The sequence below is a fragment of the Trichoplax adhaerens genome, genomic scaffold (genome assembly GCF_000150275.1).
Source record: "Trichoplax adhaerens TRIADscaffold_11 genomic scaffold, whole genome shotgun sequence".
NCBI classification, from domain to species: Eukaryota; Metazoa; Placozoa; class Uniplacotomia; order Trichoplacea; family Trichoplacidae; genus Trichoplax; species Trichoplax adhaerens.
In genome coordinates this window covers 756,328-782,199 of record NW_002060953.1, presented here as the reverse complement: position 1 = coordinate 782,199, position 25,872 = coordinate 756,328, and the positions used below count along the sequence as shown (strand labels likewise).

The following is a 25,872-nucleotide window of genomic DNA, read 5'->3' as shown; positions in this document are numbered from 1 at the left end:
TGAAGTTAGATATGGCATTATATTATTAATTCACTGTTGTATACTCGTATTATACTGCACTGAATTGTATTTCTATTATTGTTTACTTGTTTGATCAGTACCGGTATGACCTAATTAGCATTCTAGACGGCATTAATTAATAATTACTGCAATATTCTCCAGCGTTACTCGGACGAATGCTTCTGCTATGAGTAATAAAATATCTAGCTATAAATCAACAAATGAAGCTGAACAAAATTAGAAGTAATCACTAGCACCTGATTGTAATTCAACGTTAAATACTTCATGTAGTCGAAGCATAACTGCCGTACTTTTCTGGACTCAATTTTATAGCAGTACACCGATGAAGACACTCATGTTTGCATAATTAGTTAGCAAAATTGGCCTATTTACAGAAGATGTCTATGCACTTTCCACACAGGAATGAGATTATTTACTTCTTACCATCACGCACATTCGTAATGTTTTACACAAACAAAGTCGAGATAATTGGATTGATATCTGCACTTTTTAAGTAGAACCTTTTTTACATCCGTTGAACTCAAGCAACAAAAATGCACACATTTTCATATCTAAAAATCTTCCTGACCTATTACAGATTACCCTATGAATGAGCTAGGATGTTCATAATAATTATTTAAGATTAAGCATCAATCACTCAATTTCAGCGTAAATCAGCTTCTGAAAATAATGATGATTCGTTACTTTTCTGAATTAATGTTTTTTGAAGAAATGAGGCAAATAAATATTGTACATAACGTCTATAAACGGCGCTAGACCATATTAAATTCAATATACACGTAACTATTTTTTAACACCAAGCAATCAATCACTTAATTTCAGTGTAAATCAGCTTCGAAAAGTATTGGTGATCCGTTACTTTACTTAAATTGGTATTTTTTAAACCAATTTTGGTAAATAATTATGACAAATAATCTAGATGAAAAACTCTCAATGATATTCAAGTCTGTAAAGCCTGAAAGCATCAATAAAATTCAAATACAATTATGCAAAAAATAGGACATACTCGTATAGTAACTGTATTATGTGCCATTACACAGATAATTTAATTACATCATCTAAAATTACCGCAGGAAGCCTTAGCTTTTGAACTTCGTATTGCGTAAACTCGTTATTATCGGTCGACCTATCTAGTTCTATATCCTATCATAATACAGCCCAAAGCAACAGTCTAAGCTATGTTGATATTATTGTCTTTACCATTTCTCTTACAGAATGTTAGGCGGATAAACAATTTACAATCAGCTGTCCTATATTATGCAACATTTGTATATTTATGACATCAGTGCTTGTATTAACTTATAAGGTAAAGCTTTAGATGATAGGATCACGTTTTCAATTTTTTATTCGACAATCTTATGAAATAAACAGTATTGAATGACACAAAAGAGATAATCAAGCAGTAACATGCGACGATGTCGGTAGAAATTAGATGAACAATGTCTCCGTGGGTTACTAGTAACCAACAATAATCTTGCAAGACTGGCCTTTGTTTCGACTTTTGAATTCATTTAAAAGAAATCATTTTAATGGATATTAATCAACTTTAACTAGTTCGGCTATCATCAGCTATAAACAGAATCATTTCCCAATAAGTTTTATGTCATTTTAAGGGACGTCAGTCAATTAAACTATTTCAAATATCATCCACGAGAAATTGAATCATTTCTGAAAGGGGTTGCATATTATTGTAATGGATAGAAGTCAATTTTAAATAGTTCAAATATCATCAGCTATAAATTAAATCATTTCCGAATGAGTTTCATATTATTTTAATGGAAATAAGTCAACTTTAATTAGTTCAAATATTAGCAGCCTTAAATTGAACTTTTGTGAACAAGCTTCCTATTTTTGATGTGTTGAAGAATAAAATCTAAAAATGACCTCTAATATTCAACTTTTCAAGAAGGTGCAGGCGATAATTACTAAAATAATTATGTGCATCAACTACTTAATTAACGTAGTTCGCGAAGAATAGAAACCATATCACAATATCAATCCTATCGTCCTCTCTGCCTCTTTCTCTCTACAAAACAATAATTGTCATTATCATTTCAATATTAATGGCCTTATTATCAAAAGTAGAGCTAAATAAAACAATTACCTCGCTTCGTGATCGCATAACAATATTACTGCGCTATTCTACTCGGTTAGAATATCATTATATCAATTAATACAATACACTAGTCTGCAATCTTTTATTGACCTTTGAATACGAATGCATAGTGTATAAGGCATTCCCCTCAGGTTACAAATTCACGTATTATAAGAATAACTACCTGCTGCACAAAATTCATATCACTTGCTTTCACCTTACCCACAGCAAGTATGGCGACCAAAGTGATTGCGCTGGGACTTTTGCTGTTATGTGCAGGTATGTGGTTCATTTTTATAATCATTATTCGATCCAAAATCAAGTTGTTTTACGGCAAGAAATAAATTATTGAATCATTAAGTTAACGCTAGAAATGAGTTACCGTAATAGGATATATTAAAGCTGTTTTAATTAATACTGCCTTAAAAAATATAGCCTCGTGGAACGATATGCATTAAGAATACGAATATGTTACTAGAATTGTATAGAGAAAAAGCCGATCCCTCCGCCCTTCATTCTTTTTGTCTAAAACTAGTTAAGCGCAGATTATCAATTTTTAGCGATGGCTGCTCCTTCAATGACAGAGAGCTTTTAATATCGATATACGAGTATCCGTTTTACACGTTGCTTGTATAGCAGCATTTAGTATGACTATTTTACTGTTGCTATTAATTTAATTAAGACCTTCAATTGTTTCGCTGTAAAACCCTTAGAAAACTAGCTAAAAAATAATGATTCTTTCTAAAACGCGCCAAATAAAATCGTCTTACGATTACCGTAGTGATCATAATTTAGATTATCCAAGTTTTGATTTTATTCATCGGTAGAGCTAACCTTCACTGCGGATAAGTTTTCTATTTCATGAAATATTTTATTGCCCTATCAAATTCCGTTTCGAAAGTAAATTTGTTCAATAATCTAGTTAAATGATGTTTGAGTAGTAGATTACTTTAGATTCAATATTTTTATCCTGTCATCATGCCCGAATAAAAACTTCAACGAATAGTATATAACGCAGAATACACCCTACACTACCGTGTCTCCAAATTCGATTTTTGTTTATTACAACTGTGCCACTAGCTCTTATTGAAAAACAATTAAAATTCTATTGAATTGAATCTTGAATAAATTAAACCAATAAAGATCGAGTTCTTTTTCCGTACCTTATTCTTCTCATTTAGTTTACCCTACTCTCTCTTTGTTCAACTACAGATAGTAATTGAAATACGATATAAGGAAGAGGAAAGTGTTATTGATCTTCTAAATTGAATAGACGTTAACTTGACCCTGAATTGATCAGCCTATCCCAACTGGATAGTTCCGCCCTCACTTTATCCATTCCGTATCAAGTGGTAAAATATTGTTCTGCTCAATCATTTACATCATGCTCGTAATACTGTTTATACCGCCAATATTAAAGTAAAATTAGCCAAAAGGTAGACTGTTAGTAGAGTTGATCCTCTCACTAAACACTAATGATGGCCTTGAAATGATTAGGTAAATAAAACTGTTTGATTTAAGCTTAGCCTAGACGTGATTATACAATACGAGGTTAGTCATCAACGCGTGAAATAAACTTTTCATTGTCTCCGCCATTTTCGAGCAAACAGTCTGAATGTTATTTACTTAGTTAGTTAAAAATCGTCGCTAAAGGAATTTACATACATACGACGTCTTTATATCAACAGTCATGCAATGGCGGCAATCCAAGATATTGTTTAGAATGGAAGGAAATGACAACAAATAAGCCTTGTAATTCGATTTTGAAGATGCAACGCAATTAATCTGCGTTCGCTAATTATCATACACTCATTACTATCACAAAAGGGTCAACAAGAAGTCTAGAATAGTAGTTGCTAGTGGAAACCATAAAATTGATGTAGCACCAATTTAGCCAGTTACTATGCATGCAAGTCAAAGCATATATGTAAAATTGGATGTTCCTTACGAATACAATCTCTCTTTTAACTAAATTTACTTTTCGTAAAATAATGAAGTTACAATAATAATTCTCGATACTAATGTATCGATATCGATATAAGATAGAAAGATCCAAAAACGAAAAATTTGCCAATAAAAATGATTGTTTTCGACATGACAATAGGCTAAGAAATATCCTCGGAGTAATTCTGTTCTAATATTACCCTATGTATGTCCGTAATAACGTACCTGTTGTTGATACATTACTGAGTAAATAAAGAAGTGCTTTTGTAGTGTTGTGAAATGACTCTATTTTCAGAGTAGTTCTTTTTTAACTTTACCTTACTTATTCCGTAATAAGTCATGTATTGATGATGATATTATTTGCGCCTAAATAAAATATATGTATTTAAATAAAGAAAAACTTCGGTAGTGAAATTAATTCTTAAAGCATTGCAAATAGTTCTACTCTATCGTTACCTTATTTATACCCGTAACAAATCATTTATTGTTGATTATTTCTGCATAAATAAAATATATCTATCGAAATAAAGAAGAATTTCTGTAGTAAAATTAATTCTGAAAGCACTGCAAATAGTTCTATTTTCACTTTACTTAGTTTATACCCATAATAAATCTTCTGTTTTTGATCATTTCTAAGTAAATAAAGAAGAGCTTCTGCAGTGTAGTGAAGTGACTCTATTTTCAGAGTAGTTCTGTTCTACAGCATAATGGCCGATTATGGGTTTAAGCCGTAACCTACGCATAGAATACATCTATCGAAATAAAAAAAGCTCCGTAATGATACAAATTCTTAAAGTAGTGTATCTTATCGTGGCATGTACTCGTATTCGTAATTCCGATACTAATTAAGAATTCAACTGCAATGATAACCTAACTAGTAACTATGACATAAAGATTATATTAGTTTTTACTTTAGACACTCATATATAATTAACCTAAAAATCTCGCAATGTGATATAATTACCTTTTGTTATATCCTATTACAGAATGAGTGCCTATTTTAAAATTGATTCGAATCTAATTTCATCTTATTCCAAGTTACAGCGGCTAGTGCTCAGGCACAATTTAACTGCAACTTTGATAGTGGCTTTTGCGGCTGGGCTCAGCCCGTAAATGCTCCATTAAATTGGACGCTTAACAATGGAAGTACCGCAAGCTTCGGCACAGGGCCATCCCAAGATCATACTACCGGAAAAGGTATATTAATTTAAATTGAAATTATTGCAAGTAAACAACTTTTAATCCATCTTCATCGATTAGTATTAAACTATCAACTCTTATTGATATGTATAAAACAATGTTGACAATACATGCATTAAAATGAAGCTATTTTATACCATATAATTTGAAGTGATGCTGATGGAAGGGTACAAACTAAAAATTTTATTTCAATACTAATATGGCCCAGACACAAATTGCGCTAAAATGTTATAATTTCTATTACCAGCGATAATCTTTGCAATTTCCTTTTCTTAATGGGTTATTAGGCCTTTTTGTCTACATTGAAGCTTCATTTCAACTACCAAACATTGCGGCTACCTTAATGTCTCCTATGGTAGCGAGTGGACAAGCCTGTATAACCTTTTGGTATCATATGTATGGGCCTGATATCGCTACATTAAATGTTTCTGCCACAATGAATGGAAAAGATTCATTAATATGGCAGCGAAATGGAAATCAAGGAAATCAATGGAAACAGTCAAATCTTCAACTCAACATGAATTCCAACTATCAGGTTAGCTCGATCTCTGTATTATAAGATGTAGGTAGCTAGAATAGTAACTTAAGAGTAAAGGCATGATCAACAGATGGATCATACCCACTATTAGTTTTTTATGCTTGCTATCAAGGAATTATCATCCAATCTACTCTTACCGATATCATTTCTGATATCAAGAATTCATTCCTAAGCATTTATTAACATCAGTGCTATACCATTAATTGTAGATTAAATTCGTGGCATTGCGTGGCTCTGGCTTTGCCGGTGATATTTCTCTTGATGATATATCGATGACCTCATCGGCTTGTCCTTTGACAACGAATTGCGATTTCGAAAGCGGCTTGTGCAAATGGACTCAAGATACTACAGATGACTTCAATTGGCGAAGAGGTAAAAATGGCAATGACCAAAATGGTTCAGGACCACCTACTGATCATACCTACCAAAGCCAATTAGGTTACTACGCTTACACATCCTCCTACAGCAATGCTAACCAAAAAGCTCGCCTAATTTTCAGTCCAGCTTTCGCTCCAACACCAGCTGTTGGAAAATGTATGACTTTTTTCTATCGGTTAACTGGCAATGCTGGCTCACTTAAAATTTTCAATCAAATCGGAGGCAATTTAGGACCTGTTCTATGGCAAGAAATGGGTAACCAAAAAGGTTTATGGCAACCAGGTTTGGTCACCATGAACAGTACTACTGGCAGTTGGCAGGTAAGAGCTTCATTTTACTCTCCAGTACCATCGAAAATAGCTATTGATAACGGTTATTCCAAGAGGATGAAACATTTTTTTAATCTTGTATTGGATTATAGCCCGTCTTTCAATCTGAAACAAGCAGTGGACAAGGAACTATCGCTATCGATGACGTCAGTTTCTACGATCAAGCTTGTCCTCTACCTGGCAATTGCAATTTCGAAAATGGTCTTTGCACATGGATGAACGCTCGTAAAGGTGATAATTTCGATTGGGTAAGACATCAAGGTTCTGTTCCATCCAGTTTTACTGGACCCTCAGTTGATCATACACTGGGAACAGCTAATGGCTTCTATCTTTATATGGAGGCAACTGGCCGTAGTAATGGACAAAAAACTGTTCTTCAAAGTATGGTCTTTCCAGCAGTGCCCAATGGACGCTGTTTATCCTTCTGGTATCATATGTGGAGTCCTTTTGCATTTGGGACACCTTCTTCACTCTCTGTCTATATCCAAAGAGTTAACAGTAATTTTGGTAGCATCTTATGGCTAAGAAATTCAAGTGCAGGCAACGTATGGAAAAATGCCCACGTAGCATTTAACTCCAATCAACAATATCAAATTCTATTTGTTGCTGTACGAGGCCAAAGTTCTCTTTCTGATATCGCCATTGACGATATAACCTTTAGCACTAACTGTAATACAACTCTTACACAGCCAACACCATCTCCAACTCGAGTAGCACCTACTACCATGCCTCCAACTCCTTACGACTGTACATTTGAAAAAGGCTTTTGTAATTGGGGTCAAGGAGTTGGCACGGATACTCTGAATTGGACTAGACATCAAGGTCCTACATCGTCATCAGACACAGGTCCAAGTACAGATCATACCACTGGGAGTGCTAGTGGATGGTATGCCTACGTTGAAGGATCTCATTTCTCATCCAATAATTCAGCTCAATTATATAGTGCATCTATTCCTCAATCGAGTGGGCCAATGTGCTTACAATTCTGGTATAACATGTTTGGTGAAGATATTAATGTCTTTAATGTATACATAGTATATAGTGGCAATACAAATCCAAGATTACTGTGGACTCGTCGTGGTAATCAAGGCCCTGGTTGGAAATATGCACAAATTCAAGTTGCACAGACCAATAGCTTCCAATTTATGTTTGAAACACATCATATTAGTGGAGGTTATCGAAGTGATATTGCTATCGATGACATTAAATTTAACTTCCAAGCATGCCCAGCTCGTCAACTATGCGATTTTGAAGACCCTGGCCGATGTGGATTTACTCAGGATATAAACGATAATTTCGATTGGACTTACTATACTGGAAAACCATCCAACCAATATGCACCTGCTAATGATCATACAACTGGAACTACTCGTGGTCACAGCTTTTATGCAAATATGCAACAAAAAACTAACGGTGCTACCGCACGACTTAACTCACCTGAGCGGCCACCAACAGCCAACAGTTGTCTTCGATTTTGGTATATTGCTTATGGAAATAGTAGTTATGGTTCCTTGTCAGTATATACACAAGCTAATGGCGTACTGACTAAAAGATGGACTAGACCAACATCCACCTTATTACAACGCCAACAACAATGGCTAGGAACACAACTAACGATAAAAAGCCAATCGCCATATTTTATCACTTTCGAAGCTGCACGAGGTACAGCAGGCAATGGAACTATAGCTATTGATGATGTCCAAATGACCGCTGGTGCATGCCCTCCACTTGGTGATTGTTCCTTTGAAAAGGGTACTTGCTTGTGGAGGAATCTTCACGGATCTGATCAATTAGATTTATTACGTTGGAGTGGGCCTACTCCATCATTCGGCACTGGTCCATCAGCTGATCATACAACGGGTACAGAAGCAGGTAATTGTGAACTTTGAGACAATACCACTTAAATATATCAAAGTTAATAAATACTTTGAGTTCTTTTAATCCAATTTACATCATTTTGCATGTTACTAGTTATAGTTGAAACTTTTTAGACAAAGAATACCAATTTTATATCTGTATTAGTAAATACCTTGAGTTTTTTAATCCAAACTAGATCACTTAATAGCTTACTTTCTTCTAGTTGTTATGTTTTAGATCATAATACCGATTTTATATATATATGCACAAATATTTTGAGTTTATTTAATCCAAATTAGATCACTTAATAGCTTATTCTCTTCTAGTTATTACGTTTTAGATCAGAATACCGATTTTATATATGTACAAATATCTGAATATTTTTAATCCAAATTAGATCACTTAATAGCTTACTCTCTTCTAGCAGTTATCTTTTAGACAAGAATACTGATTTTGTATATGTACAAATATCTTAAGTTTTCTTAATCTAGTTTACACCATTTTGTATATTATGGTTTTGTAATTGTGATCTTTCAGATAAGAATACCGGCTCTCTCTATATGTATTGATAAATATCTTAAATTTTTTAAATCCAATTTAGGTCATTATGTATATCTTGAAGCTTCTTCTGCCAACTTAAATGATAATGCCATCTTCTACAGTCCAGAATTTGCTCCAACCTCTACAACGAGATGTTTCACCTTTTGGTATTATATGTATGCTCGTACTCAATCAGATATGGGAAAACTATCGCTTTCTGTCCGTTCACCCAATAATGCCAGTCAAATCTTTAATGTTAGTGGTTATCAAGGACCAAGATGGAATTATGCTGCTGTTGTAATACCCACTGCTGCTACTACCAATTGGTTATACTTTACCGTAACACGAGGCTCTGGCCTTCAAAGTGATATTGCATTAGATGATTTTGTTCTATATAACGGTCCATGTCCAACTGCTGCACCTACCACACCACCTAACCCTTGTGCTGTTCGATGTTATAGCAATTTCCGATGTATACCTTCCAATAAAGTTTGTGATTACATCCGCGATTGTCCTGATGGACGCGATGAATTAAATTGCGGTGGATGTTCCTTTGAACTTGGCACATGTAATTACTCAATGAATGCTGGCTCTGATCAATGGCTTCGTGGAAGATATGGTACACCAAAAACGAATACTGTACCACAAATTGATCATTCAACTAAAACAACTCGTGGTTGGTATATGTATGTTACAGCTGCTACTGGTAGCAATTTTGGTACTGCTAAATTAACAAGTGCTCAATTACCACCTACTGGAACTTCTTGTGAAGTTCGCTTTTGGTATTATTCTTATGGCAATTCCACAACAACATCTACTTTAGATGTCTATTTTATTGAAGGACCAATACCTAAAACTAGGATGCTTCAAATTCGCAATATCAACAGCAATAAATGGCAACAAGGTATCGCTTATATGGGAAGACGTATTGAAAAATTCCGTTTATCATTTGAAGGCGATCGTGATTTCCTTGGAAGTAGTTACATGGCCATTGATGATATTTCCATGTTCGAATGCTCACTTCCTCAACCTCAAATTAGCTGCCTTTCAAATCAATTCCAATGCGCAAATAAAGTCTGTGTTGGAGCTGATCAAGTGTGCGATTTCCAAGACGATTGTGGCGATAACAGCGACGAGAAGAATTGCGCTGCCTATAATGGATGTAATTTTGAAAAGTCCTTTTGCGATTGGTCACAAGTGTACGGTAGTGATAACTTTAATTGGGAACGAAGAAGTGGAACAACACTTACCTTTAATACTGGACCATCAAGAGATCATACTAGTGGTACTGTCACCGGTTATTATGCATTTATTGATGCTTTCTTTCGAAGCCAAGGACAAAAAGCTCAACTAAAGAGTAAATGGTTCCAACCCGATATTACTGGCAAATGTAAAATTAGGTTATGGTATCATATGCTTGGCGATGGCATTGGATCACTTAATGTCTATGTTGTACCCAATACTGGCAAGCTAATTAAGATCTGGTCCCGATCAGGTGCAGCTGGTGATGTTTGGTTGAAAATGGAAGCACCAGCAGTTAGCTCGAGATATTTCTATTTCGTTATTGAAGCAGTGCGTGGAGCAACAATCAGAGGTGATATTGCCATCGATGATGTTACTTTCACCCAAAATTGCCAATATGCTACAGGAACGATACCAACACATGTCACTGGCCCTATACCTAGTGTAGCTCCAACTCCAATCCCACGATGTGCAACATGGCAAACTAAAAATTGCGGTGCTTGCACTTTCGAAAAAGGCCAATGTGGCTGGAGAGATGCATCCTTTGGAGGAATAAGCAAATGGGCGCGTGAAACTGCAGGCCATGGACAATCCATCAATGGCCCGCTACTTGATCACACAACCAATAGTGGCAATGGCTACTATATGTATACTAATGCCCGAGGCGGTAGCTTCTTCACCGATTCTAAAATTGCCAGTCCTATGTTACCAGCTGCTTATGATACCTGTACAATCAATTTCTGGTATAATAGAACGTTAAGTTCTGCGCTCTACCTCTATGTTGTACAGAATGGAAGTTCATCAAGAATCTGGAGAAGTCCTTTCATATCATCTACTGGTCGCCCATTATGGCTTAATACAACGGTTGGAATCGGACATCGCCGAGCAGGTTTTAAGGTATAATCTTATTATTATATCTTAGCCCTTCGATTTATCAGACAATATAATTATTTAATAGAAGTTAATATTATATGGACATCATGATAATTATAGTAATGATCTATTTTCACTATTATAGCTTGAATTTAGAATTTCTGGATCATCGTTTTCAACCAGTATTGGTGCTGCAGCGATTGACGATATATCTTTTAATTCATGTAACTTCCCACAATCAGCACCATGCTATTCAGGCAATTTCCAATGTAGCAATGGTAGGTGTATCTCACCCTCATTATCTTGCGATTATGGAAATGATTGTGGTGATTTCTCAGATGAACAAGGATGTGGTAAGCTTAAAATAATTGACAACTTTTACTTACTAAACTTTATAATGCATTGGGTAGACCGCTTAAAATGATATCATTCTTACTAATGTAAAAATGATGTTTCTGGCTTACAGCTGCAACTTTACCATGGACATGCAATTTTGAATCAAGCACTTGCGGTTTCGTTCAGAGTAAAAAGGATTCCTTTGATTGGTCAAGATCATCTGGTGGTACATTTTCTAGCTTGAGTGGGCCAAGCTTCGATCACACCTTGGGGACACGTCTAGGCTACTACATGTTTTTCTCAGCCAGAAGCAATTCTGCCAATAAAACAGCTCAAATGACTCTTACTCAAACTTTCGGAACTCCATCAGCTACATGCCAGGTATATTTTCTAATATAACAATTTAAGTTAGCTTTAACTACAAGAAAAGCAGATAATTTATATTCTTGAATGCTGTATGAATTTAAAATTTTTTTAAATTTACACCTTGAATATTGAACTCTATAGATGCGTTTCTGGTACCATTTGTATGGTCCCGATATTGGAGCTCTGAATGTCTATGCACAAACTGCTTTCCAAGGTCCACTAATCAAGCAGTTTAGCGTTGTTGGTAATCAAGGTGATCAATGGAAGAAAGCTAGTATAACTTTCAACGTTAATAAGCCATTCCAAGTAGTCTTTGAAGCAGTAAACGGAAAATATTTTTGGGGCGATATTGCTATTGATGATATTAGTTTTACCACTAGCTGTAGCAAGGTCAATACTCCACTACCTGTTGCACCACGTAAGATGAGAGGAGATTTAATTTTTATTTTTACTGCATATTTAATACGAATATCCATATCCATAGTCATGAAATATACCCCTTTTTTCATATACAGAAACCGATCCAGGATGCTCAACAGGACAGAAGAAATGCAACAATGGTAACTGCATACAATCCACCAAATGGTGTGACTTTATCCAAGATTGCACTGACGGCTCCGATGAAAAAGGCTGCCCAAATAAATGTACCTTCGAGAATGGCATGTGTGGATGGACCAGTCCTTTAGAATATGGTGAAATCCAATGGGCACGAAATAGTGGTGGCACTCCAACTTCTCTAACTGGCCCTACAACAGATCATACAACTGGCTCAGGTACAATCATAATTATAATAAAAAAATCATGATCGATGATTCTCCAGAATAGTACATTAAAACATACATTGAGAAATTTCGTAGAAATCGGCAGTCACACTGTAGTTTCCCTTTGATGCAATTTACTAACCCATCTATTATCAATTTATGTTTGGTAGGTTACTATATGTATGTAGAAGCTGACAATGGAACATTCTCAGCAAATGCCTACTTACTTAGTCCTCTTTTCAACAATCCTGCACCTTCATGTACCCTTTCCTTCTGGTATCATATGTATGGCTTTGATATCGGCTCTTTATCTGTTGATCTAATAACACCTAGCGGGACAAAACAAATATGGACAAAGTCAAATGGACAAGGCAACTCCTGGAAGCAAGCTTCCAATCTTAAAATTTCAAGCTGCACAACTGCATTCCAGGTTATTATTAAGTCGTAAATTTTTTCATTATTTTACCTCACTATAACCATCAAGACATTTAATCAACTGTAGGTCTTTTTTGAATATCTTCGTCCTATATTTCTCTGCATTATAGTTATCCTTTAAAGGCTCAACTGATTTCTTTGGATCAGCTGGCGACATTGCCGTAGATGATATATTACTAAATGGATGTGCTAAATCGTCATCAGCAGCTAGCTGCCCTAGTGGACAAAATCAATGTGCTGATAAACTCAACTGCTATCCAGCGTCAGCAACATGTGATTTTAATAACGATTGCTGTGATGGTACCGATGAAAAATTATGCGGTAACTGACATATTGTCTGCAGAAACTTTATTAACTTACACAAGCTAAACAATTCTCTAAATCCATTTACAGCTTTAAATCTTAATAAATAATATTTTGACTGTGTTTTCTCTAGCTGGCTATACTATGTGTAATTTCGAAAAAAGCCTATGTGGGTGGACTCAGTTAAAATCAGATAACTTCGATTGGACTAAACACTCAGGTACTACTATTAGCTCTGGCACTGGACCTGTTGCTGATCATACAACTGGTACCTCATCTGGTATGTAATCTATGTTCATATAAAGCTGCAGTAAATAGGATATTATTAGGATCTTATTTAATTTGTTATTATTTAGTAATCGTATGTTAAGAAAAATCGAATACATAGGATGAAATTTAATGACTAAAACCGATTCAATATTGATACGCGATCAAATTTCGATACCTCTTTTACCTACTAGGTGTTTACTATTACATCGAAACTTCATTCCCACGCACTGTTAATCAGACCGCTATGCTTGGTAGTCCTACACTGAAATCTCCTTCTTCTACTTGTGCTATGAGATTCTGGTATAGTATGAATGGGCCCAGTGTTGGAAGCCTTCGAATTTCAACACGAACCAGTTTTACTGCTCCATTGGTTCAACAATGGTCACTCTCTGGCAATCAAGGGCCATTATGGCAAAAAGCTATCGTTAATTTGCCAGCATCTTCCAATCCTTATCAGATTGTAATCACTGGAGTTGTTGGATCAAGTTTCCAAGGTGATATCGCCATCGATGATATTAGCTTTACACCTGGTTGTCAATTTGGTGGTAGTATACCAGGACAGCCAACAATCAAGCCAACACAACCTGGTTCATGTACCAATAAATTCAAATGTGCTAGCGGAACAGTATGTGTAGCATGGAATAAAGTCTGCGATTGGGTTAATGATTGTGCTGATGGCAGCGATGAAGCTAACTGTGGTGCTTGTACCTTTGAAAAAGGACAATGTGGTTGGCAAAATACGTTCACAGATAACTTTAACTGGACAAGACATCAAGGTAGAACACCATCCCTCACAACTGGACCTAGCTATGATCACACCACATTTTCTAGCAGAGGATGGTATATGTATACTGAAGTAACTGGTGGTAGAATTGGTAATCGCGCTGATTTATCAGGGCCATTGATTCAAAAATCACCTGCATCATGTCTCCTCACATTTTATTTGCATATGTATGGACGTAATATTGGTTCACTAGCATTATATATGTTTAACAGCCGAGGACAACGTATTGCTCAATTGTACGGAATTACTGGAAATCAAGGTAACTTTTGGCGAAGAGTTCAAGTAACATTAGGTCGAAGAAATTACACGTATAGGGTAAGTGAAATCAATGATAATCTTCCTATTTTGGCGAAAAAATGCCATATATCCTCTATTGTATATCATTTATTAGGGAAGGATAAAATAAATCATAATTCTTACTTTAATCCATATCGATTATAGCTCCAATTTGAAGCTAAACGTGGTGCTGGCTTTCAAGGCGATATTGCACTCGATGATATAACGTATAGCCAGTGCACTGTTCCTACAACATGTAGTCTACCGGCATCTTCACGATTTGTTTGTCCGCGTGGTAACTGCATCTCTAACGATCAACAATGTGATTTTTCACAAGATTGCTTAGATGCCTCTGATGAAGCTAACTGTAATGCCTATCAACAACGATGTAACTTCCAAACTGGATTCTGTGGATGGACCAATTTACACGATGATGATTTCGATTGGTCGACTAAAAATGGCCCTGCATCCACGGCTGATACTGGCCCATACCGTGATCATACATTGGGTACTTATGCTGGCAATTATGCTTTAGCGGATAGTTCACGACGCAATAATGGTGATGTTGCACGATTAGCTAGTATGCCTATTGCTCCAACTAATTCCTCTTCCAATTGCCACCTCCGATTTTGGTACAACATGTACGGCAAAACCGTTCGATATCTTCGTGTTCGAACAAGAACAAGTATTGGTGGAATTTATACTACTAAATTTTCTCGATATGGCAGTATTGGCTCCTCTTGGATGCGTAAATCTATTTCACTAACATCGAGCCAAGCATTCCAAGTTGTTTTCGAAGCTACTGTAGGAAGTGGTTTCACTGGCGACATTGCTATTGATGATATATCATTAACACCCGGATGCAAGCCTTATTCTGGAAGCTTACCCGTAACAAAAACTGCAACACCAACACCAGCGACAACCTCAACGCCAACCATTAGAGTACCCAATACTTGCACTTCAAGCCAGTTTGGATGTTATACTAGTGGCAGTTGTATACCTAAGAGTAAAGTATGCGATTTTGTTGCTGATTGTCTCGATGGATCGGACGAATGGACCTGCCCATCGAACTGCACCTTCGAAAAGAACTTGTGTGGTATGACAATTACACCTATCAATGATCCTCGCTATACCTTTAAATGGCAATATGCAATGGCTCATGATGCAGCTGAAAAGCAAAGTTTAGCTGTTGATCACACCACAGGCACGGGTAAAGGCCATTACGTTTTCTATGGTGGCAAAATTCCACCTGCCAATCCATCTCTAGGTGTACCCTACAACAATTTAGAAACCAACTTAACCACAGGATGGTATAAGCATTCCGATGCTACGTGTTTAATGCAATTTTGGTATTACTATTATGGCAACGTAATTGGACTTATGAAAGTAGAAATTTTAAATCAAGGAGATGCTAAACCCTCTATTATTTGGGAAACACCTGGTTTTATGTACAATACATGGCGCAATGCTAGTGTCGGAATTGGAGCACGAACTAAGCCATTCCAGGTAGATTAATCGATGATTTTATTGATTCATTCATTCATTAAGAATAAAAATGACATCTATTAATGCCTGCTATATCCATTTAGTAACAGACCACTTTGTTCCTTCCTTTTTTAATATGTATAGATCATTTTCCACGGTATTCATATTAACGCCTTCGATGGTGCAGCTGCAATTGATGATGTTAGCTTTGTCGGCTGTGCTTATCCAAAGCCTCAAACAACTTGTAGAATAGGATTTTTCCAATGTAAACGACGATCGTGTATTAGTAGTGATCAAGTTTGCGATATGACCAACGATTGTGGTGATAATTCCGACGAAACGAATTGTAAAGGTTATACACAATGCAATTTTGAGAAATCTGATTGTTCTTATCTTATGCAAGATTTAACTGGTGATCAAATGAATTGGACACGAAATGCTGGACCCACATTTAGTATCTGGACGGGTCCTAGCCGTGATCATACATTAGGAACCTATCAAGGTTATTATTACTACCTAGAAGTTTCAGCACAACAATATGGTAAAACTGCTAATTTATTAACTCCTGTCTTCGATCTAACTACGATCAGTACATGTAAAATGATCTTATACTATCACATGAATGGTGATACGGTTGGAAGTTTAGCTATCTTAGCGAAAACAACTAGAAATGGAACTGCACAACAATTATTTATAAAACGAGGCTCTCAAGGTGATATTTGGCAAAGAGCTGTCGTTACTTTACCAAGAGGCCAATTAACCCAATTAGTTATTCAAGGAACTGTTGGCGATAGCTTTTATGGTGATATTGCTATTGATGACGTCTCCTTCTCGCCATCATGTAATAAAACCACCCAACAATTGCCATATGCACCACCACCACCCAGTGGTATTCCACCAACAACTGCTGTACCTCATACTTGTAATCTTAATTCACAATTTAACTGCCGTAGCAGTGGAAGATGTATCTACCTTTCTCAAGTATGCGACTTTAGACAAGATTGCGCCGACAACAGTGATGAAGTAGCTTGTATACAGCCAACATGTACTTTCGAAAAAGGTATGTGCGGTTGGCTACCACAATCGACCAATGGAGTATTTACAAGACCTAACTCAACTTCTCCTAAATTCCGATGGGAACGCCATACTGGTGCAACCCATACTGGACGCACTGGGCCAAGTGTTGATCATACTTTAGGCACAAGTCAAGGATATTATGTTTATACCGATGCATCCAATGGCCGATTTACCGATACAGCCTTATTAACATCGCCAATCATTGGTGGAACTGGCTCACAATGTATTATTTCCTTCTGGTATCATATGTATGGCACTAGTGTTGGTACTCTATCCTTAGTAGCTAAACAAGGCACTACTACAACATCAACACTATGGTCAAGATTTGGCAATCAAGGCAATAGTTGGCGCCAGGTAACGATTAAAGTTGGTCAACGTCGAAATTTCCAATTGCAATTTACGGGAAGACGTGGTTTGCTCTATAATGGTGATATGGCTATCGATGATGTTACACTAAGCAATTGTATGCAGCCTGTTCGAGCACCAACATGTCCCACATCTAGCTTTACTTGCGGCAATGGATATTGCGTCCAACCACAATATGTTTGTGATTATGCTAACGATTGTGGTGGCCTCCAAGATGAAACAACAGCTGCTTGTAATAAATCAGCAATTGGTCGATGTGGATTTGAAGCCGATGAATGCTACTTCTACTTGGATCCATCCGGTAAGAATTATTGGGACCGACGCTCAGCTTCATTTATTTTTAATGGTCCAACTGGTGACGTCAATACTGCATCAACACAAGGCCATTTCTTGAATTTAAATTCATACTTTCCAGCTCAAACTGGCGATATAAGTCGAATTGCCAGTCAACCATTTAAGCCTGCAGCTTCCTCTGCTAACTGCTATCTCCGATTTTACTACTTTATGACTCCTGCAATCAATGGCGGCAGCCTTAATGTCTACATACGCGGTAATTCATCAGTTCTTGGTATGAGACAGATCTTTTCAGTATCGAATACAACAGTGAGTTATTGGAAAAGAGTTGCTGTTAAAATTACCAGTAGTGCGGCATACCAAGTAATCTTTGAAGGTGTCGTTGGAAGTAGATATTCATCTCGTATTGGTATCGATGGTGTTTCTTTCACTAGTGGATGTCAATTTGGAGGGAATATTCAAATCCCAGGTATCAACGTTAGACCACCTAACTCAGGCTTCCCAACATCAACGTGCACCGGTAGTTCTAACTTTGGCTGTAAAAATGGTAAATGTATTCCACGTACCTCAGTCTGTAACTTTAATAACGATTGCGGCGATGGATCGGATGAAATTAATTGTGGATCAAACTGTACTTTCGATAAAGGAGCTTGCGGTTGGTATAATGCTGGCTTTGGCACCCGTCGTAATTGGACATTAGCTGTAGCTGCAACTGCAGGTCGTCGAGCACCTCCTATCGACCATACTACTAATAGTTCATCAGGTTCATATATGTTTATGCCAGCAACATCGACCAGTTTCTTGTCGTTCAATCGTGACGTTGGTATCTTGGAGAGTGCATTATACAAAGGTTCAGGTCCCGCATGCACAATGTCTTTATGGTATACCAAATATTCTTTTGGCACATATTACTACCTTGCTATTTATGTCCGAACGTCAAGTAATACAGTTCGAATAGGCTACTTTACAAATGGTGATTTTAAAGGAACAACATGGCAAAAGGTAACTGTTAAGATTGGTATACAACAAAACTTCCGGATCTTAATCGGTGGCTCAACTGGATCTAGCCGATTATACGGTCTAGCGGTCGATGATATCAAATTCCAAAACTGCTATTCAGGTAGGTTGCTATGTTTTATAAAGTGCTGTAATGCAAGAATACTGAATAAAATGGATGTTATCCAGGTTGAATTATTCGAATGATTATGATCACGTTTAAATCAATTTATTTATCATTTTATAACTTGCTGCTTCTATTATAGCCAATCGAGCTTGTACTCGCAACGAATTTAAATGTAAAACTAGTGGTCACTGCATCAACAAACTCTGGGCATGTGATCGCCAAAAGGATTGCCCAGATGGTAGTGATGAAGCACAATGCAGTAAGTCTAGTCGATTTACCAATTCTACTCTAGTTGAAATCATATTCTTCTCGCCTCATATTAAATTTATTCATACTCTATTGTCAATGATAATCACCTATTTAATTTCTATATAGCTTACAGCTATGCTGATTGCACATTTGATAATGGATTCTGTAACTATACTAACATGCAATCCGGCGACTTCAATTGGACACGAGCTATGACTACACCATCATCTTTTACTGGTCCTACCAATGATCACACTACACCGTCAACCAGAACTGGTACTTAAAAATTTATATTATACGCAAATATGCAGTATACAGTATATCGTAATCAGTCTTAATTGCTTGTACAGCATTAAGCTCATAGCATTCTTAATTTGTATACCAACCATAGAAAGAGGATTTAGGCATTGATGTAGGCTTGTTACGTATAAGATAAATATTTACATTAATATTGCATTCGTATTTGCTAAGTATTACATACTTATAGTCTGTGTTTGAAGTTGATATTTATTTCTATATCATAATAGTATTCGAGATTGTTCAGCCGAATATATTTTCGACCTACGAGAACCTAAATCAGGACAATATATCAATCTGACGCAGATATATTATAAATATTACTATTGATATTACACACTTATATTCGTATGTTTTCAGTTGATATTATTTCCATATCATAAAAGTACCGTATACCAGATTCTTTTTAATTGAATATATTTTCGATCTATAAGAGTCTAAATATAAATAGTATGATAATCTAACGTAGATATATTATAAATATTCATTATCGCGTCATAAGATAAGAGAAATTTTCTCTATTTGTAAGATTCAATCAATTTGCACAAAGTGGGATGTCGATAAAGAGTTAAGATGACATGATTGAATTCATTTAAATTCCTCACCACGATCATTTTCTACTTAAATAGGATATTTTGCTTATACTGAAGCATCTTTCCCACGTAAATCTTTCGATACCGCTTACTTAGCTGGACCAATTTTGCCAGCAAGTAATGGCATCTGTTGGATCAAATTTTGGTATAATATGTATGGCACATCAATGGGTACGTTATCAGTAACTCTTCGAGATATAGGTTTAAGGCAAAGCTTGGGTACAGTCTGGCAAAAATCTGGTAATCAAGGTAAGAGATTGCCCGTATATCATTTCTATTGCATATTACTATCTTAGACATAAAGGTAAAGACAATTATTATTTTAAATATAAGGTTTATTATAATTAAATTGCATAATTCTTATGATTAGATTAGTCAATAATATTAACATTTAGTGTTTTCCCTTGGTTCTTATAGGAATTGGCTGGAAGAGAGGAAACGCATTGATCAACAGTGCTCAACCTTACCGTGTTGTCTTCCAAGGAAGACTAGGTAGAAGTATAAGTAGTGATATGGCTATCGATGATGTCGTCTTTACACCAGCATGCTATGTCGGAGGTAATAATCTTCATCATTTACTTATATCATAGCCTCAACCAAGTATTTTAGAATAAATTGTTGACTATTATTATATCCTCTATTTTCGACTGTTTAGGAAATCCGATTACACCATTGCCTTTAGTTAACAACAAATGTAGTAATCCAAGCTATGCCTACCAATGTCCTATCAATAACAAAACTGTATGTATACCTAATACGTGGCGTTGCGATGGCACTGTTGACTGCGACAATGCTATGGATGAAGATCGTTGCGGTAAGATATTTCATCAAATTAAATTAAAGTTATAATAGTACTTTATTACAGTAATAATTTTCAATTCCTATATAATATCTAACAGCTATCCTTATTTATTACGATTGACTTTTATGAAAATAATCTAATAGGAATTACTACCAGACCTTGCAAAACTACCGAATTCAAATGTGGAACAAATGGCGGTTGTATCAATTCCACCATGCATTGCAATGGAGTAATTGATTGCTTTGATGGTTCTGATGAAGCTGGATGTCGTAAGTAGCTTTATTAAAAGCTAGAACTGATTCTATCACTACTAAAGATAAAATATTTATATAATTAGTGTAGTGCTTGAGATTACAACCTAACATCTTGACATACAGTCGATATTGCGTATTTCTAATCCTTGCTGTATTTCTTTTTAAATGTACCTTCTATAGCAAAAATTGAACCCCAAACTGCAAATGGTAAGCTACCTTAAAATTTATTAGCTACTTCCTCAGGTAGATAGTAAAATTAAACTCTACCTACTATAAATATAGGAGGAACTATTGCTGCCGCAGTAATTGGCTCTCTAATTGCTGTAGCTCTTATTGGTGGAATGATTTTCATGTACAGAACAAATAGAATGTAAGTTATACAGTTTCAAGATTAAATAAATTGAACTATATTTTAAATCCGCAGAAAGATTAATATGTAAACATTTTAATAGACACAAAACTAATTGATGTATTGAACTAACAGCACTACCAGATTTCTAAGTGTCCTTTTATTTTATTCGCTTAGGGGAAGTATAACACGCTTCTTTAATAAACGCAGCATGAGTAACCCAAATTATGAGCCTTATACAAATGACGACAAAGAGCCAACATTGCAAAATTTTAGCGATACTAACGAACTAGCAGCCAGTGGTTCTGGCCAAACAGCAGTGTCTAATCCACTTTACGATGGTAAAGAAGAGGCTGATATTTACCAATAAACTTACCTTTCTGGATCTTATTCTTTAATATCATTATGGCTTAATGATCGTATAATAATTTAAAAACTTTCAATATGCCATAATTTAATTTTTACAACGGTTAAGACTGCTATGCTGAGAATGAATCATTAGATGCTAGTAGAACTGAAAGCTGGAGAAAAACTTTTATCTTTGCTAGCATATATGATACTTATTAGCGCATAACATTGGTGTTATAATTTTTATTGCTCATTCTAGACGTCCTTTTAGCTCATTTTGAACATAGTTTTATTTCTACAATGTATGTCTTTAAACTTACAATTCGTAAAGTTTGTCTAAATTTAAAATACTACCTGAAAGTGCAGCTGGCGGTTTCATAACAACTGCATACTGTAGTTTTATCGAATATGATTCTAATGATAATTTAAACTTGTCCTATTAATTCATTTCTTATAAATTTTAATATTGTTTGATTTCTGTATCCTTATGTCTTTACTGCTACATAAACTTATACTTAAATAAATTGTATGCTAACGCGATATTTTTTATTCGCATCATAGTAAGCATTCCTATTAGCATAGAGAATAAATAATTATCAAAGCAATAATACTTGATATCAAAGATAAGATTTTTTCTCATGCTATTTTTATTCAGTTAATTTCAGTAATTCATGAAATAGTAGATACTGTAGCTATAGGATTTTGTGTTATAGCTATATATATTCATATCGCATATAGCTATAGGATTTTGTGTAGCTCTGTATCATTGTGATTGCGCATTACCGTAATTATTGGATAAGAAGTAAGCACGGCTAGATTTATAGCTGCTACAGGTAAAGCAGTCTATGTCGATTGTTCAAACTTCAATGACTAAAAATAGTCGTGTTATATTCTATCATTATCAATTAAACGGATTAGCTGAGAAATTTATCAACAGAACAGCCGTAAACTAGCCAATCATTCATATTCTAAGTTAATTATTCCGAAACACACTAGATATAGTGAATAAAAACAAATCATGCCAGATAAATTTAAAGTAGTTATAGAAATTACTGTAGATCAAAAAAAGTTGAAGATAAATGATGACAAATAGAAATATCTTAACAAATGAATGTATTTCTCAGGTTGCCATATTATTTATTCCCTATCAAATATTATTCCTCCAGCGTAGTAGAGGCTTACTTTTCTAGTCCTTATTTGCTAACTATGACAGAACAGGCTTAATCGAATAAATGACATACCATCACCATCATTAACGGACCTGTTGTAAGGCACTGATAGAGTTTGGAGCAATTTAGGTCGAAATAAGTTTTCAAGAAAAATATTATTCTTTGCTCTCTATAAGAGATTTATTAAGAATCAACAATCTTAACTGCGATAATTAGGAACAGATTAGATCATGATTGTAGACCAATCAAAATAATTTGTCTTATTAAACATCTACTCCGACAAAGCTACATATCCACTATAGAGCATTATCATTACTTTTCGATGATTCTGATTGCGAATAAAGAGTAGTCTACATACAACTAATGACTCAGCATGAAGTTAATAACGAAATAAGGTAAATGGAGATAAAAAGAGATTCCTAGTCGAACAATAATATTGCTGCACCATCTTAGGAGTATCGAATAATTTCTACTTAAGATGATAAAGAATGACAATGCCAAGTTTGAACATTCTATAGCATTTTTTAAATTTTACTACAAATGTAATCAATATAGCTGACGTAAACGAAAGCTATTACCAACACGATCGTGGTGAAAGATTCTTAAATCTGAGAATAATAATTATAATTATTACCTTTACTGATTGTATTCTTGAGATAGAAATAAAGTTTTGTAGACAGTAAAATGGTGCTAGACTTAAATAGACAATTACTGGAATTCATCTATATCAATAGTCCAATCCATCAAGTTAGTATAATATCTTAGAGACATCCTACCTATTATGTTCATCAAATAAATCTGTCCACCCATGACAAGAAATTAGTATAATTAAAAATATTACTGTAATTTATGAGCTAGCTTATTTATTGAGTTGCAATAGTATTCTTGCTTGATCACTTTGATCTATTAGAATAGATAAAAGAGAAAGAATAAATGAGTCAATTTACATGTGTTAGATTAATATAACAGACCGCGTGAAAAACGCAAGTGCTACCATATTATGACAAGGCTTTGATTGTATATTTATATAAGAGGATGATTAATTTTGGATAGTAGGAAGCTTACATAAGGTGATTAATCCAAAGATCACTAAATGTCATCGTTCCTGTAAACTGTATTATTTAATTTTCACACGATGCAGCTGTAGAGTAATACATAAAAATTGTCCGTCGAAAATTTCAGTGCGATTAATTAATAAAATTATAAAATCCATCAATCTGGAGAAAAGGAATTGCAAATTGTAGCTGGATCTGTGTCATTCAATTCATCTATTATAGCAAAAGGAACGGTTACCATTTAAATTATATCGTATTCAGATCAGAATAGACTAAGGTTAATGATTTGTGTAGTTGAATAAAATCTCATGAATCGATTATAGAGGGGTATAGCTATATGACCTTTCATAATTCTGCTTTATTACATCTTAGCTGATCTACTGTGCTTTCATCAGCAAATATGAAAGTACGATGAACGGAATTTAAAATCTTACTTAGAAATTACTTGTATGCCTCCGTCATTTCAAGTTTTTAATATCTCAGTAGATCTTATAAGTCGATATCATTACTAAAATGGACGAAATTAAATTATTACTGCAGCAAAATACAATCATATCGAATTATATTTTGCATTATAACTACCTTTAATTTTCTACTCAGTCAGCTCTATAAAGTCTCTTAAGTAGTTTATTAGATCAGTACTGATGATATTAATCTATAGGGCAGAATATTAGCTCGTTAAATCAATTCATTCAATCATGATCACAATTGTATCGCTGCCAGCGTTAACATAGGTCATATCAGTAAAATTACTGGAACAAAGGGTAACTAGAAATCTTTTTGTCATATAAGAGAGTTCACTGCATAAATTTCACGAATTATAATAGCCATCAAGTATTATGGTATCAGTTATTTTTCAATATTCAATATGCATTTGTCATTACTCCAACTATAAATAAGCAAATGAAGATGGAATTACCATATAAGGAAAGGTTAAAGTAGGGGAGAAAATAATTGACCTAACTTATGCATTGCATATATCTTTCGCAAAATATAATAATTAATTTATGCCTAGCTTGAAACAAATATTCATAGATAATTAAATTTCATGAATATTCAGACAAGCAAGATTATTATAAATTATCATTATCTCAATGTGACCTTAAATCGATCTGACATTAAGTAATCAGTTAACAAATTAGCCCATCCCATTCTTTTCTAATTGCTAAACTATGACAGTCTCTGATAGAACAAATAGATAGCCATCAAGATAATACGAATAATCTACGATGCCTCGTGATAACCAAACCTAAGTCAATAATCAACTTAATTAAGCACAATTAAGTCAATATTAATCAAATTGGCGCTATCGCCTTTTATTCCTAACCGAGTGGATGATGGGTAATTTTTTTGCACACGTTGGCTTTTTACTGTAGGAAATATGTCCTATTTCTTGAGGCATTTATTTTTTCGTAATTACTGATAATTAATCAATTTTTTTATTAATCTTTGGATTTGGTGCGTTTAACGCTATAGCAAATTCGTCCGTTGTATTTGATACTAGTTGGAAGGCAGATGATCGATGCTATATTTGTGTTCCGATAATAATTACTCTATTTTTTAACGTATTACGCTATAATTTGAAAGTTTCGACGTTATTAATCACATTAACGGAAAATGTCGAATAGCTTGACTACTATCTTGAATAAAGGTAAAACAATATTGCTGACCTACATTTCTTGTTGCTATTTATCTTTACTAACCTAAAAGCAATCTAACTGAATTACTATCTTAGTGCTCAGCATCTTACCAAAAACTTGTTGCTGATGATTTACTGACTAAAAGCAAAACTGGGCGTTTAGCTTTATTTATTGCAAAATTATTAGCGTTTCCACGCCCCTTGTGATATAAATTACTTCTTAT

The 25,872-nt window shown here is 35.0% G+C and overlaps 1 protein-coding gene across 1 annotated transcript; it reads left to right on the top strand.

Annotated features, from left to right (window-relative positions):
* Positions 1-2,349: 2,349 nt before the first annotated feature.
* TRIADDRAFT_59475 (uncharacterized protein) lies at positions 2,350-21,807 on the top strand (the record flags this gene model as incomplete). The annotated part of the gene is made up of 25 exons (XM_002115560.1): positions 2,350-2,395; positions 5,099-5,257; positions 5,548-5,795; positions 6,008-6,496; positions 6,598-8,377; positions 8,964-11,041; positions 11,163-11,370; positions 11,484-11,734; positions 11,861-12,137; positions 12,235-12,492; positions 12,651-12,910; positions 13,026-13,236; positions 13,352-13,498; positions 13,680-14,587; positions 14,714-16,054; positions 16,178-18,890; positions 19,033-19,152; positions 19,269-19,418; positions 20,069-20,281; positions 20,450-20,590; positions 20,688-20,846; positions 20,978-21,103; positions 21,269-21,295; positions 21,371-21,458; positions 21,615-21,807. 25 exons carry the CDS (start codon positions 2,350-2,352, stop codon positions 21,805-21,807), a joined length of 12,591 nt encoding a protein of 4,196 aa, XP_002115596.1.
* Between the last annotated feature and the right edge of the window lie 4,065 nt (positions 21,808-25,872).